General features: G+C 50.4%; 7 protein-coding genes across 7 annotated transcripts; 4 read left to right on the top strand and 3 right to left on the bottom strand.

Moving 5' to 3' along the window:
• Window positions 1-1,223: 1,223 nt before the first annotated feature.
• On the bottom strand, window positions 1,224-1,655 carry PV08_09042 (uncharacterized protein; the record flags this gene model as incomplete). Its single annotated transcript, XM_016383363.1, has 2 exons — window positions 1,224-1,544; window positions 1,641-1,655. The coding sequence occupies 2 exons, from the start codon at window positions 1,653-1,655 to the stop codon at window positions 1,224-1,226; spliced, it is 336 nt and encodes a 111-aa protein (XP_016231986.1).
• An 856-nt stretch (window positions 1,656-2,511) lies between these two features.
• PV08_09041 (uncharacterized protein) lies at window positions 2,512-4,560 on the top strand (the record flags this gene model as incomplete). Its single annotated transcript, XM_016383362.1, has 6 exons — window positions 2,512-2,654; window positions 2,743-2,930; window positions 2,983-3,123; window positions 3,172-3,823; window positions 3,883-4,009; window positions 4,078-4,560. 6 exons carry the CDS (start codon window positions 2,512-2,514, stop codon window positions 4,558-4,560), a joined length of 1,734 nt encoding a protein of 577 aa, XP_016231985.1.
• Window positions 4,561-4,999: 439 nt separating this feature from the next.
• On the top strand, window positions 5,000-5,901 carry PV08_09040 (uncharacterized protein; the record flags this gene model as incomplete). The annotated part of the gene is made up of 3 exons (XM_016383361.1): window positions 5,000-5,062; window positions 5,117-5,605; window positions 5,695-5,901. 3 exons carry the CDS (start codon window positions 5,000-5,002, stop codon window positions 5,899-5,901), a joined length of 759 nt encoding a protein of 252 aa, XP_016231984.1.
• Window positions 5,902-6,337: 436 nt separating this feature from the next.
• Window positions 6,338-8,020, bottom strand: PV08_09039 (uncharacterized protein; the record flags this gene model as incomplete). Its single annotated transcript, XM_016383360.1, has 1 exon — window positions 6,338-8,020. The coding sequence occupies one exon, from the start codon at window positions 8,018-8,020 to the stop codon at window positions 6,338-6,340; it is 1,683 nt and encodes a 560-aa protein (XP_016231983.1).
• An 818-nt stretch (window positions 8,021-8,838) lies between these two features.
• Window positions 8,839-9,759, top strand: PV08_09038 (uncharacterized protein; the record flags this gene model as incomplete). Its single annotated transcript, XM_016383359.1, has 4 exons — window positions 8,839-8,881; window positions 8,937-9,471; window positions 9,533-9,632; window positions 9,691-9,759. 4 exons carry the CDS (start codon window positions 8,839-8,841, stop codon window positions 9,757-9,759), a joined length of 747 nt encoding a protein of 248 aa, XP_016231982.1.
• A 927-nt stretch (window positions 9,760-10,686) lies between these two features.
• Window positions 10,687-12,204, top strand: PV08_09037 (uncharacterized protein; the record flags this gene model as incomplete). The annotated part of the gene is made up of 1 exon (XM_016383358.1): window positions 10,687-12,204. The coding sequence occupies one exon, from the start codon at window positions 10,687-10,689 to the stop codon at window positions 12,202-12,204; it is 1,518 nt and encodes a 505-aa protein (XP_016231981.1).
• Window positions 12,205-12,699: 495 nt separating this feature from the next.
• Window positions 12,700-14,070, bottom strand: PV08_09036 (uncharacterized protein; the record flags this gene model as incomplete). The annotated part of the gene is made up of 2 exons (XM_016383357.1): window positions 12,700-13,468; window positions 13,541-14,070. The coding sequence occupies 2 exons, from the start codon at window positions 14,068-14,070 to the stop codon at window positions 12,700-12,702; spliced, it is 1,299 nt and encodes a 432-aa protein (XP_016231980.1).
• Between the last annotated feature and the right edge of the window lie 1,278 nt (window positions 14,071-15,348).

Raw genomic sequence — 15,348 nt, 5'->3', positions numbered from 1 at the left:
TGCCATTATTGACCCTGTGATTGTATGAACAGTCGCTACTCCAGCCAGCACCACGGCACCGTGAGCATGGTAGCTCCCTGTCGCACTTGACCTTTAGTCGGTAGCATCGGATGCAAGATAGATGAGCCCGACGCCTCTTCTTGACAACTCTGGGTGCCTTTGCCGCACTGAGATCACTGTCCCCCTCAGTGCACACTTGGTGCTTATCAGACAGATTCGGCAAGGAACATTCTGTACCAGATCGTGTCGTTGTTTCGCTGGTCGTCTCGGTGCCTGGCGACAGCTCATCACCCGAAGTTGCCGTTGGCAACAGATGACCATATGAGCAGCCGACGTTCGCCTCCCTGCATCGCTGACAGGCCGGTTTGGTTTTGTCACAGCGCAATTTTATCTGGCGACAACGGCTGCAGGTCTTGATCTCCCTCATATTTGGTATTTACGGCATGAGGCCAGTGTATCGGGCGATACAAGGTACAGCTTGAAATCGTGTTTTTGAACGAGACAGAACAGACGTTAAAACAGAGCGAGGCCCGCCAAGAATACAACACCGGCAGATTGCCGGGACACTTCATCAGTGCTCCGAACTACTTTTGCGCGGTGAGATTACACGTATAACAGAGGAATATGGCTTTTGTTCTGCAAAGACGAAGTTTTACTACCGCTGCTAAGCAAATCCATAGAGTGGTCAGTATGAAACCCTTTGGAGAAAGAGAGTGTGGACCAGCAAAGGAGAGATGCGGTCCCCCGTTCCGCCCGTGGGACTTGGATTTGAGGCGCTTATTGCATCGGGTCACGGACATTTAAAAAGATACTTTCGGCTCCCCTGACTTGTTGTCAATAAAGCTTCCCTAGATCTGTAGCAAAAAAGCGGCCGTTGGTTTCAACTTGTTCTATCGATCATTGCCCTTGTGCCCGAGAAACATCGCAGATCGCAGTTGGGCGTTGTAAACTAAAAACGCTCGGGGTCTGAATTGTCACAGTTCTCAGATGGGATGGATCTTCCGTGATGCCATTTCATTAGAGCCCAAGGAAGAAAACGGGTATCGTGACAGTAAAACGGATTGGTCAAAGATCATTGATCAGAGCATGATACCAGAGGCCGTCTTGCGCAGGCACCTTCCTTTCCGATATAGTCATGGACGGAAATCCGGTACCTCCCAGGTGCTCTCGACCCTGCGCGGTGCCAGGACGCGGGAGTATGACTTATCGGGAGAAGGACAACCTCACGAATCTCGCTGTACTGCCTCGAAGCACTGACTTGCAGCGGGCTTTGCAATACCATCCATTTCGAGCCAAGTTCCAAATACTTTTGCCTGTTTTCTACCGTTCAAGTCGTCGTCAGTGGTTTTATCTGGCTCCTCGTCCTCCTCATCTTCTCCGCCGAGGGTCAGCCAAGACCCAATAGCGAGATTAATGGCGGCAAAGCAGAAGTATACCGCCATCCTAACATCGTTGTCTCCAAGACCGACGGATGCCCTCACTGTCCGGGCAAATGTGAAGGTGGCAAGAATCCATGGACACTGAGTAAGTAGGAATATGAAGTTCTGCAGCATGGAATGTTAACAAATTTATTTATGTTGCTATGGATACTAGCACCACTTTCTCAGATGGAGTGAAAGGAAGAGTATGCATTTACGTACCAGGAGGATGAGCATGACGATCGATAGAAGTGCAATTGGAGAAGGTATCATGATTCTTAAATGTCAAAACGGTAAAGGGATTGGCTCATTTATGTCTCGTTGCCGTCTTTGCTCAACCGTGGGTATGGGAATGAACTTTGGAGAAACCAGGTAGGGGACATGTCAAGGTTAGGTATATATATCTCCCACATCGTGCTTCATGAAGACTTCTTGAATGCTGCAGCCTGCCAAATAATGCTCTCCTCCTCAGAGCCTTTTGCTCGGACGAAATCCACAAACCGGAGCCGAGTCAAGACGCATATCTGCCCAATACATTGCGTGGATATTGCTTGGCGATGAAGGGCTGTGCTGAGTTTGCAGGACCTGAAACTCGAGGCTCGAGACAGTTATTCGATGTATGTGCTGTTGATCGGAAATATTGACAAAGCGAGAGCGTGGAGGATGAGAGAAGTCGGTCATAAGCGGGCATTCAGAGAGGCACTCGTGATCGCTCTGGGTATGCTTCCACTTCTGGCCAACCAGGTGGAACCCAGCCTCGTGGGAGGAGAAAATGGCGTCCCTCGGCCGAGCTTAAAACCCGTTAACAACCGACTTAGCACGGGACCTCCGTTCTTCTGAAACAATTTTGGTTTGTCTCGTGAAATCAAGACGACAGCGTAATCTCATGCTCTGAGATATATTTTGGCCGCATGGAATTGCGGTAAGAGATTGGGTCATAAGTGACACGCGTTCCATAGGGTGGCGAAGTAAATGGCAGGACTTTAGCAAAATATGAGATGAAGAAGTACTCCCTGGCTGCACGCACATATATCCCCCATGTCCAGGCAAGTTTATATTTGGTATTCAGTTTCTATAAGCATCTTCGAAAATGATGGCTCAACTTTACGTTCTTGTTCTCATGGTACAGTGTTTTCCCGCAGCTCTTGCAAACTCGCACTCGAGCTGGATATCACCGCCATACAACTACTTTTTCCAATTTCCTCTGCCCATTCCTCCAAATATCAATGCCCTAACGTAGGTAACCATGTTCACTACCTTTTTAAAGGACCGTGCTAGAGTATCCTATCGGAAAATTGGCGAGCAAGCTAATTGTTCTGAATAGCTCGTTCACGGATCCCAACACAAACACGACTATCGACTTCTTTCAACTCAACGTCACTTCCTTCCAGGCACCGATATACCCAGACCTTGGGAAAGCTCACCTTGTGGGGTACAATGGAATTTCTCCGGGTCCGACATTTAGAATACATCGGGAGCGACAAAGTGTCGTGCGCGTTGTCAATCAAAATGGTACTATGCTCGTCAATGTCCCGATCCAAACTAACACTTCCGACAACCACAGCTCAACCGACTGTACTGCATCTTCACGGCTCGTATACCCGTGCCGTCTGGGATGGCTGGGCGGAGGATTTGATTCAGCCTGGGGAATATAAAGATTATTATTTCCCAAACTCGAATACCGCCAGAACCTTGTGGTACCACGGTACGTACATAACCGTATTGTTTCAAGACGAATTTTTGACATGAATAGATCATGCGGTTATGATCACTTCAGTAAATTTGTATGCTGGTCTTGCAGGTTTCTACATCATCGAAGATCCCGAACTGGAGGCTCGGCTCGGTCTTCCCCAGGGCAAATACGACGTGCCCCTTGCCATCGGTGCCAAGCAGTATACGTCCACCGGAGATCTCACCCAGGTAGCGGACGAAGTAGAGAGCGTATACGGTGACGTGGTTGAGGTAAATGGGCAACCATGGCCATTTCTATTCGTCGAGCCACGAAAATATCGGTTTAGGATATTGAACACAGCTCTCAGCCGAAGCTTCATTCTAGGGGTTTCGGACAGCGATTCTGGAGCAGCAGTGCCCTTCCAGATTGTGGCCTCTGACTCTGGATTCTTGAGCGCCCCAGTGACATCTACCGAATTAACTGTGGCCATGGCGGAACGATGGGAAGTGATCATTGACTTTTCAGATTACAAGAACCGGAACTTGACACTAACAAACCAACGAAACGTCTTCGACGCTCCTGATTATGCAGGAACAGATCGTGTGATGCAATTTAATGTCGGTTCTGTTGCCTCTTCCACTTCCAACAACGGCCCGACGCCTTCATCCTTGATCGCGATAAAAGTTCCATCCGCCACAGCTACGGTCGATCGGACGTTCAAATTCGATAAAGAGTTCGTTCACGTAACAAGCAAAATGGATCTGATTTACATTTTCTGACTGCTCCAAACAGGCATGACACTTGGGTAATAAATGGCGTTTCGTTTAACGACGTCAAGAATCGAGTTCTCGCAAATCCCTCGCGAGGCGGGACTGAGATGTGGCTCCTCGAGAACCAGAACGGCTTTTGGAGCCACCCGGTACGTTGCTTATATATAGGCCGTCCAGTTCGGACCATCTGTCTTTCTCTCTACTGACACTGAGAAAGATTCACATGCACATGGTCGATTTTCAGATTATCTCCCGGGAAAACGGCCGGAACATTGTCGAGCCTTACGAAAAGGTCGCGCTTAAGGATGTAGTACTCCTTGGTCCAAAGGAAAAAGTTACAGTCGCTGTCACATTTGCCCCGTTCGCTGGGTTGTATATGTTTCACTGCCATAATGCCATACACGAAGATCATGCGATGATGGATGCCTTCAATGTTACAGAAAGGCTAGGATTAGGTCACAGTGCATCTGACTCGAACTTTACGGATCCATTGGACGCCCGATGGAAGGCGAGGAACTCTACGAATGTCGACTCTCAATCAGCTTTGAAAGACACCCTGTTGCAATTTCTTGCTACCGGTGCGTATCAGAACTCATCGAACCAAGAGACTCAGGCACCGGTTCTAACATCACGGGGCGTATCTACTCGGCCTCAATGGTTGTCATTATTATTAGCTCCGTTTGCGGGCACTCTCATCTAGCCACCTAGGAAGTATCATACCAAGTATCTAACAAATCACTGCACTTTTTGAGCTAGGCAATTGAGTACACATTACAATATGCTATGCTGCACTTCCAGCTTTCTCAATTGAGAATCGAGGTTGTCACACTGATTATGGTTCAGAAAGGCGTGACCTTTGAAGAAAGTAAACACCGCGGAGGGGGTCGCACAGTGCAGGAATGTGCCGAGTCGCCTTTTACCGCCACAGCAAAGCGAGGTCGCCCTGAATCGGTTCAGGCCCCCCATTACTAATACTACATCGAGTAACACCACCGATGCAATCTACAGTACACTCGGTGAGCAGGAAAACATGTCGTCACGTCCTTTCAACCTCGACTTCTAGGTTTCTCTAAACAACAGTCATCTTGAGTCGTTTGTTTGCACTCAGTTCACAACGATTCCTGAACGAGCGAGCCACCATGTCTCCTCAATGGGCGGACCAACCCTACGGTCTTCTCTCGACCGAGCCATTCTCCAAAGACGTAGGTTTCCTATACCGCTTCTGAGCCCTGCGGCACACTCACCAAAGCTCCCAGTCTTCGAATGGTGCGTACTATACCGCAACACAAATGGCTCTAGCACACAACGGCATCCTCAGAGGGTTGAACTCGATCTACCTTCAGGCAATTCATATACCGACGGGGGACCTGGCCACGGTCAAGGACTTCCTGACATATTGTCAGTGCTGGTGTGAATCCATGCACCACCACCACGATGCCGAAGAGAATACTTTCTTCCCGAGTATCGAACGACTCACAGGTGTCCCTGGACTCATGGAGCGGAACAGGGAACAGCACAGGGCATTCACACCCGGCTTCGACCACTTCAATGAATACGTCCGCACGTGTCTTCCCAAAGACTACGATGGAAAGACTATCAAGACTCTTATCGAAGAGTTCGCGGGGCCGTTGACTCAACATCTTCATGACGAGGTAGAAACTCTGCGGGCGCTCGACAAATACGACGGCGAGCAAGTCCGACAGGCGTATCGGCGTCTGGAGAAGATCTTGATGGACACCGACAATGTGAGTAGGGGACTTAAATCCAATCTTCCTCCAGTGACGGAGGTAAAGATCATCCTTCTGCAGAGCCGGGTTCTAACTTTGTGCGACAGTATCGTATTGCGCCTTTGGTATTTGGGACCGCAGATCGCAGTTTTGAAGGTGGAAGACATGACTTTCCAGCCGTGCCGTTCTTTGTGCCATACATCATTCAGTACGTGTTTGCCAGGCGGAACCGGGGTGTCTGGCGCTTCAATCCGTGTACAATCTGGAGAGACCCGCGAGAATTAGCCTATACGGGCGCAAGGGCAGGTACTTGATCCAGTGGGTGCCATCCTGAGTAGGCCCATCCAATGCATCGGAATTCAAGTTCCAGACTTTGCAAATTCATACTCCATATCAGCTGCTCGGCAGAGAACTCAAACTCTATGAAGAGAGCCTCAGGAAATATCGGATGACGCCCTTGCAAATCTTGGAAACCCAACATGCAAGGGAGACACAGAGGCTGAATGTTTGCATTGCACACACAACGTAACATTAACGGAGTTGATTATGATAGCAGTATCGATGAAAATCAATCATGCATGTTCATCCATCCATAAGATGCCTCTGTGCTCTTGAGATTTGAGGCCCTTCTGAGGATTGCAAGTTTTCATTCGTCTTAGCCCGACGACGTCTTTTGACAACCAACGTGTCTTGGAGATTTTCCTGCAATCTGGACGCCTATCAGGTTATCGACCTCATTCCAGAGGGTTGTTACGGAGGCCGAGTCGAATGCGATAACTCTGCTTCCCACGTCTGAAACCGACGGAGGACGAAGTTTTGCACGGTTGATTCGAACCAATTCGCACCGTCGGGTTGATCCCAATCTGCAAATGCGAACGACTTCAAGAGGGGTTTCAGCTCCGCCCATGTGGATATACCGGCCAAGAGAGCTGCGTCTACCAGTTTGTTCTGGAACCAGCCTTCGCTGCTGGAATGTTCTTCGTTAGTCCGTTGCTCCCAGAAAGCTCCCATAAACAATATCCAGATGTGGGCGTCCCGATATTGACCAAGCTCACTTTCGGTATCAGTATCGCATTCGTGGATTTCAGTAATGATGCTTCGCAATTCCGCCATGATTGCCGGGGAATAATCTCGGAGGTCGTGTCCATTGATCTTGGTCCCGTAAGCCATACTTCGTAACTGGAAAACCAGAGTCAGTGCCAATGCCGCTTGTATCATTCTTTGAACCTGCGTAAAGACTTCGTGTAGGTACACATCGTCTCTTAAGTCGAAGTAAAGTCTCATGCTCGTACCCAAAGCCCAAACACTCTCTGTTCCCAGGAGCAAGAAGAAAAATTGTTTCTGTTCTTGGCTTCTTTCTTGCGCAATTTCGTGCACCTTTCCCTCCGCATATGCGTTCATGAGACGCGAGACGACAAAGGCCTGACGTAGCTCCTCGCAAAGAACCTGTTTGTGGAGGCCGTCGTGAACACCTCCAGGCAGCGTAGCCAGGCCAGGCTTAGCCCCAATCCACATTTTGTTGCACGAGCGAGCGAACCAGGTATATTCAAGAGATGGTCGATGCATGTATTTTGCGGCAGCATCAACATCATTCAAGCCGGCTTGAAACAACAGCGTGTAACTGACTGCCCCTTCCAGCACGCCCCTGACCAGCAGCCGGTTGAGCAAAGCACCATACACAGCCGATGATTGTTTCCCTCCGACTGTGGTGCACGCTCGGTGCAAAAAATATACGTGAATAATCGCTGCTGGAGGCAGCCTCGCCGCCGGAGACGCGGATATGTCTCTCAATAAATCTTTGACTAGTCGCGTACTCTCTACCATGAAGGTCTGCGCAAGCTGGATCGAGCGACGGTTATTAGACCAGGACATCATGGTGGTCATGTTACCAAGAAAGCTTGCAAGACACGCGAGCGCAATTCCTGTGTTGGAGAGCTGGGTCACTGCAAACTTCCAGGCGCCATTACCGACACCTGCTGTCGAGAGGCCTTTTGCGTCAATCTTCATCTGGAGCTTCTGGTTGTCGTACAACATGGGGAAGTAGCCATCTCTCATGAAAGTAAGTACTTGGTTCACTTCTGGAGTTATCTTGATTGGAAAAGTGAAGAAAGGGTCAGAATTACCCCTGTACATGAGATGGCTCTTTGATAGTGAGACTGTCGCGTCGACTCCGGCGGAAGAATCTGTGTTGGTTGTATCGTTTGGCTTCAAGGGGTCGTCACACTTTACACGGAGAGGCCTTATCGTTCTCTTCTGAGCGCGCGGATGTTTCCAGGCAACTTGGAGAGATATCATCTCATCCCTTCGCTCTTGCCGCCTCCTAGCGTGGGCCGCACGTGCTGCATGAGCTCTGTTCGCTGAATCAACGGCCTGATCTTTCCTGGCGGTTCCATGGCTCTGGGAGGGAACGAATCTCAACAGTGGCGGTGCCATTGTCCCGCTGGTTTTGGAAAGACAACCTCAATGTATTGTAGATAAATGAGCCTCGGCATCCTACCAATCTGCTAATCGGCGGTCTACAGAGGGTCGTCTTCTCAATCCTGAGGGAGCAAGTAGACGTAATCAGAAAGCATCATTGTGACGACCAACTACCAGCAACGACGGCAGACGCAGGTACCTAGGCAGGGCTGACGACTCAAGGCCGTACTGGGAGAGCTTTTACCCTTTGCTCTTCATTTGCATGTCCTACTCGTGCATAGTGCAGCTGTGTGTCATTGACAGAATGGTGGATCCACCGCAGGACCCAGACCCAGCGTACGTACGTTCCAGAGGCTCCCGAAGGCCGAGCTCTGACATGATTGGCTTAGAAATTCCCTTTCTGGGAGAAGTACGAGCCACTACGGCCGATGTCGACAAAAGCGATAGCTTACTACCGTAGTCGCCCTAGGACGGTATGAACCTTGTCTTGTGATTACCTAAGGAAGAGTAAACACCAGTATTATTCACGACAAGCTCAGAGATCAGTAATCTGTGCTTCGACGCCGGATGAGGCAGTCTACCTGAAGTGTGACAACACCACATCCTGCATGGCATCGTTGGAGGACCGCTCGTCATGGTGCAGATGCCTGATTCACTACGAGAAACTTCTATTTTGAAATCGTGAGCTGTGATTAATAACTTCATTCTTTCTACCACAAACAGATAAAACCCACGGCCAGCCCTCCGGAAAGCATCACTGCCTCCTAAGTACCAAATATTTGAAGACACACTTGCAAAGATTACCTTACAATCTCGCCCACGCTTGATTGAGAATGTCTACAAACACAGTCTACCTAATCACCGGCGCTGCTCGTGGTAAGTTGCCTTGAAGAAGGCGTGCTTGGAGATATGGCTTCTAAATAGTCCTCAGGCATAGGACGAGGTCTCACCGAGACATACCTAAGTCGGCCAAATCACACAGTGATTGCAGCAGTTCGAGACGTCGGGACTGCAAAGGCGAAAGAGCTGCTCGCGCTACCCGCCGGACAAGGAAGCAAAATCGTTCTTGTGAAGATTGAGAGCAGCTCCGAAACCGACCCAAAGGACGTTGCGGCCTCCCTGCCCACTGAACACGGCATCACCAAGATTGATGTGATAGTCGCCAACGCCGGAATCGCCAACTACTACGGCCCAGTGATCAGCACGCCGGTCGCAGAACTCCGGGACCATCTTCAAGTGAACACGATCGGGCCAATCATTCTCTTTCAGGCGCTGCTTCCATTGCTGAAAGCCTCCGCGGCGCCAAAATTCGTCGTCATCTCATCTATCATTGGCAGCATTGCCAGTTTGAAAGAGCTTCCCGTCCCGGCAGCAGCCTACGGAGTTTCCAAGGCTGCCGTCAACTACCTCGTCCGCAAGATCCATTTTGAACATCCAGAGGTGGTGGCCTTCCCGATCCATCCAGGGTTAGTCTCAAACTATATTGTGAGCTTCGTCGCTACGTACAGAAGCTGACATCAGCGGCAGATTGGTCCAAACCGATATGGGCAATGATGGTGCCAAGAAGTTCGGCTTTGAGGGAGCTCCAGTGACTGTTGCGGACAGTGTCGCCGCGGTCTCTTCCAAGGTAAGCAAAGGAAACCCTCCATCGCCGTCTGCCATGGAGACTGATTGTGTTTGTGCAGATCGATTCAGCTGATCGCGAGGTATCGGGCACTTTCGTGTCTTATGACGGAACGAACCCACCATGGTAGGAGGAGATGATTTGACCGTCGAAGATGGATAAGGAGAGGAAAAGCAACATTGCGCGACTTGCGCGGCATTCCACCGTGGCGGTGTTGTCCAGGCTATTTCAAGTTCGATGGCTTTGACTCAGATTCTCATACCTTGAATTGAATGCTTCACGAGCGGAATCTCGGCGACCGTCCGTCCAACTATGGTTGTAGCCGCGTGAAGAGAATGATTTGCCTAATAACTAGCAGCAAAAGAGCGACCTGCCGCTATATCTACGTGAGAGCACATAAGCCAATGTAGCACTTGGGAAAAAGTATTACCGAGCCCGGCGCAAGATCACAAACCCTCTGGCCCACGTGACCTCGCGCCGCTTTTGCTCAGGATGGCTCAAGTCCCGCTCAGCGTTGTCTCTTAGCAGCCACCTGATGCTGGCTAAACCTTCTGAAAACACTTCCGTACAGACTTAAAGCCCCTCCGCACATCTAGATGGCTTTACGAACAGAGACCTTCCAACTCGGTCGGGCTCACATTTCGACATTTCCTCCTGTCTGCCTAGTGCAGCCTTAATTCGAGCAATGGCTGGAAACCGAGGCTCTCTCGCACCTCTGAGTCAGCACAACGTGAAGCACGAGGCCTGACCAATCGGCCTTGGTGCTTAAGCACCAGCCCGGCCACTCTCCGTGGTTTCGTTTTCCCTTCGTGGCTCCCGCAGCAAGGTGTTGCCCAGTTGCTCGGCGTGCGCAGGAACATGTTGCAGTCTTTGCATCGCTGGTCTGCCATGGAGATGGCAGGTTTCACTTGCCGACTTATGCGGTGCTGTGCCAATGACACGAAGGGCGACTCATGATGAACGACGTCGCCTGTACACATGATTACAGTGGCGCATCAGTCCCTTGAGATCTCTCACTCCAATATAGAAAGCCAGGCTCACAAGAAGGAGATCAGAAATGACTGACCAACCCTACAAGGGAGCGTTGCAGTGGATCAATCTAGATGCGGATAACTTGGATCCTCTGGCACACAAACACAAAATTCTGAGTCATGTTCAGCAGCGATACCGGCCTTGGAGGCGGCGAGCTAGATCTGAAGCTCTCTTTGCCTCTATCAAGTCGACTCTATCTACAACGCGCATCGGAACCAGACAAGATGAAAAGGCTCAATCCCGAACGCCAATTAGAACGCCATTGCCCTCGAAGCTGATAGCCAAGGGTAACTCAGATCCGTTCGCAGCCTATCCCGTACGCATTGGCCCGGAAGAAAATGACTTGATGATCCTATATCGAGACTACATGATCCCTTCGCTATACTCCACAGAGTTGGGGCAGAAGCACCTGATCGACCTTGCTACTCAAGATTGGAAAGACGCTGTTGGGCTTCTTGAAGACAAGGGAGCCGCGTTTGGTGCCTTAGCGCGCTACGGTTCGATAGCAGGTAAATTCAACCCTAGATTGCAATACCTGGCATACAAATATCATGTCAAAAGCCTCGAGAATCTCAGAGCAAAAATCTCCCAAGGCCATGACTTACAGAACAGCGCGGACTGCATGCACGTCAGCATGCTCTTCGCAGCAGAAACCGTATCGGGGAATTTATCTGAGGCCGCCACCCATGGCAGAATTCTCCTGAAAATCCTGCAGAAGCAGTGGCGGGAGCAGAGGCACGACTACAAGCTGTTGATCTACCAACTCATAGTCGATTTTCATCTCAGCTCTATGTCTGTAAAGCGGATGATCTTCGACGATGAGGAATGGTTAGCAGAAATATCGCAACAAGTATCGGATGCGGCAGCACTATATGCTCCGGTGTATCCCAAGAAAGACTGGGATCCATGCATACCCGACGAATGGCTCCGCACTTCCTTCGAAGCCGAGCAACAGCGCTTCAACTTCATAGCCTCTCCGCCCAAGATCACCGACGCTACTTCGCATTTGGAGCTTGTTTTCCTGTCCCAAATGCTTCAAGCCGTGCTCTTTCACAGCCGCATGATCCATCACTACCTGAAGGTTGCAGAACAACTGAGAAACTCCAGGTTGAGTGATGCGAAAGCGGAGCAACTCACAACGCAGCAATACCTTGCACTTGCAGCAGCCCAACTGCGTCGACATGTCGGCATGACCCCGAAAATCTTTGGTGTTTACATCTATGACAGCAGTGCTCTGATCATGGCTCTGAAGCATGCTCTGCAAGCTAGTGACGCTGTCTCTCGACGGATGTCCTCCACAAAATATAGGAATGCGAAATTATGGGCATTATACGTGGGTGCCCTAGCAGAGACAGCTACTAGTTCAACCAACGAGTGTTCTTCGGAACATTGGTTCAACAAAATGCTCGCGGATACGGCTATCGCGATGAACATCCGCTCGTGGGACAAATTGCAGGCTGTCTTGGAAGGATTTCTATACTACGACCGACCATTCTACATAACGAGGCCTGCCTGTTTCGAACAAGGACATCTTGGATCATGAGTCAAGCAGTGGCCACCTCAATCAACACCTCGCCGCTTCTTATTCCTTTCCTTCAGGTTCAAAAACCAAAGAGTCTGAGTGAGAACAACAGCATAGGCGGGTGCCGGGGATGGGACTCTCTAGCCCAAATTATGGGCGCGAGTGATCTATTGCTCAGACCGACTGCCACCGTGCACAGTCACATGCAGGAGCATCCTAGAGTGAAGCAGCGAGGCTCTGGGCCACGCTCAGAACGAGAAATGGAAATTGCATGTCCTCGTATCGAGATTCCGAATCTCGAAATCTTTGTTCCTGGCTACTTCCCAATCTGATGCACAACCACACCGGATTCAAGTGCTGGGCTTGGACAGAATTAAGCACAACGATATTGGTCATTTAAATCGCGTGACAAATGGCATGTCGCCACGTTTGTTCTCCATGATAGTCCAAAAGATCATCTCCTCCAGTCCCAGGGCGCTCTTAAGCGCACAGCATCTGCTGTTTGTAGCCGAATTGTCATGGCAGAACCCCTGGAGCACTCCGCATTCGAGATTCGGCCCAAAAACCCACGGCTTCTTTATTGAGCACAAAATCTAACCACAGAAAAGAAGTCAGTTGTGTCTCCAACTGTTGCCATGACCCGATCCCAATGTCGGAAGCTACCCGACGGTATTGATCCTGGAACCATGAGCGGTCAACATCGCTGCCATCACTGATGCCGCCAAGAACCACTGCCCACAACAACAATTTGAGCTCGGTTGTGTCTCTCGCAAAGACATGCGTTTGACTTTCTTCAATGAGTAGAGCCTTGAGAGCCATCGCGAGTTGGGTCCCCACACCGCTGGATGGCGGGAGTGGAAACAAGACCATGTTGCTGTAGATTAAAAGGCAAAATCGGCATAACTTGTACAGGTACATGTCCGCTGGTGACATGCCTTCTGGATCCTGTGGGAGTGAGAGGAGCTTGTGTTGAATTCCTGTCCGGGCTTGAATGATGTTGGCAAAATCCGGAGCATCTCTCGCGCCACGATGGAAGTGTTCGAGCGCGAGGCTGATGTGTTTCATCAAGACAATGACGTCCATCATGGAAGGCCCAGACCGGAGAAAAGAGAGCTCCAATAGTGACTTTAGCCACTCTGATGGAAGTGCCATGGACAGCTTCAGGCGCAGATCTTTCGCGGCGTCGCCAGTATCATAGTGTCCCGAGAAAAATGCATGCCGGGACCGATCAATGGCAGGGAATTCTGGTTTCTCCCCAGCTATCGAGGCATGGATGATACACAAACTAGATTTCGTGGGTCAGCCTGGAAGATTTCGGCTCTGGATCCCCTTTGCCGTCGACACATGGAGGACTCACAGTTCACAGATCTCGGCTAGTCCAAAATCATGATAATCTTCCCAAGCCGCACCTTTAAGACGGATCAGTCGCCAGAGAGCAAGGTAGTGTGCAGAGACGAGTGGTTCATGTCCGATGATATGTAGAACCTGCGCCTTTGCGAGAGGGGATTGAAACCTGGAGTGTCGGGAGTTGGAATCGGCCTGCTTGAGGAAATGGTCTGGATCTGCAGCCGCCATCACGACCACGGCCCCGATCAATTCTTCCGACGGGAGACCCTGCATGTTGGCGAGCTCGGCGTTGACCAGGCACAACGTCGCCACTCGGTGTGTGAGGAGGAGTTCTTTGTGGGCCTGTGTGACTCCTCCTGGGCCAAGAAGCAGCCAATAGTTGCCCACCATCGCCATCGTGTATGCAAAGTAGGCAAGTTTCGAGCTGTACATTGCCTGGAGCTTCACACGATTGATGGGATTCAAAGTACTATCTCCTGGCTTCGGAGTCAATCCGTGCCAGAAATGGCGAAACCCTTCGTAGTTGGCCGTCAGCCTCATGATCCACAGACAGGACATCGAATGCGGTGAGAAGCGTGGTCGCCGAATGTAAACTTTCCGACGGCCAGTGTTCCCAAAGCAAAGAGGCATCACAAAAGCATACCATGATCGATCACCTCATGTACGATGGGTGCTATGGCCCCGATCCTAACCGGCAGTGTTATGAAGGGATCTCTCCGTCCTTGTCCAAGAATCGTCTTCAGACTATTTGGTAGTCGATCTTCGTCTAAAGAGCGTTCTTTCGCTGGATCTGACTTCTGTACCGCCTGTGCTGAGATTTGATCAACGACTTGGATACGAATCGGATAGTCCTGTCGGATGACAGCCTTGTCCGATCGTGCATTTCGATTAGATCGGGCCTGTCGGCTATGACGTGAGGATACCGGGCCTCGATCAGAAGACATGTGAAATAAGCCGAACGAGTCCTGGTGGTTGTTGCAGTCCACACGGGTAGATCTCGACGAGGAGGGCCACAGATCCATTCCCAGCGCGTGCTGAGGTAAGTCGCTTCCAGATTGTTAGACGAGCATCTCGATCATCGATCGTGGCGTGGAGGAATGCAGAGGCTTTATCAGGGCTTTCAAGGCGGCGGTCGACCACAAGAGCTCCAAAACAGACTCCAGTGCGAATCCAGTAATTAGTACACATCAGCCAGTGAAATTTGTGAAGTCAAAGTCCGCATCGGCCCCTGAGGTACAACCTAGCCTAGAATTCACAAGCTTTGCCGTGACGGACAACGAACTTGACTAATGGGCAAGCCACCATCAGCACAAGCCGTGTGAGTGTTGTCGCCGGATCGTCTCCAAGTCCCTGACCCCTTACCTAAGGGTGCGTTAGTCTCTAGCTTGCCAGTGGACCCTGCAGTTTGTGCACGAGATCGATACGTACGAGATCCATTTGATGACTTAGCACTGTGGTAGCAAAAGAATGATTCGTCAAAAAATTCCCATATCTGGAACGGAAGAAACCTTTTTCTTGAGCCGGGCGCGGGGGTTGCTGTTCGATCGTTCTATCCCACTTCCACACGTTCGGTCCACACCGTCAATCATCTCAGCAGTCGAACAGCGGCACCAACTAGACTAATCCGACATTTTTGATGTCTCAACTGGGGTGAGAAACGAAATTATCAATGAACAAGATAAAGGGTGGTGGTGTTCGTAGCCGACACCCAAACCCAACGGGAGAATCCCGACGACAGATGTTGGTGTAATTCTCACTGGCAAGACAGCAAGCCATGAGCCAGAACTAGTCTTCGTCTCCATCGAACCACAGCCTATC

This window comes from Exophiala spinifera (genome assembly GCF_000836115.1).
Source record: "Exophiala spinifera strain CBS 89968 unplaced genomic scaffold supercont1.7, whole genome shotgun sequence".
Taxonomy (NCBI): domain Eukaryota; kingdom Fungi; phylum Ascomycota; class Eurotiomycetes; order Chaetothyriales; family Herpotrichiellaceae; genus Exophiala; species Exophiala spinifera.
This window is presented reverse-complemented; position numbering and strand designations above follow the sequence as displayed.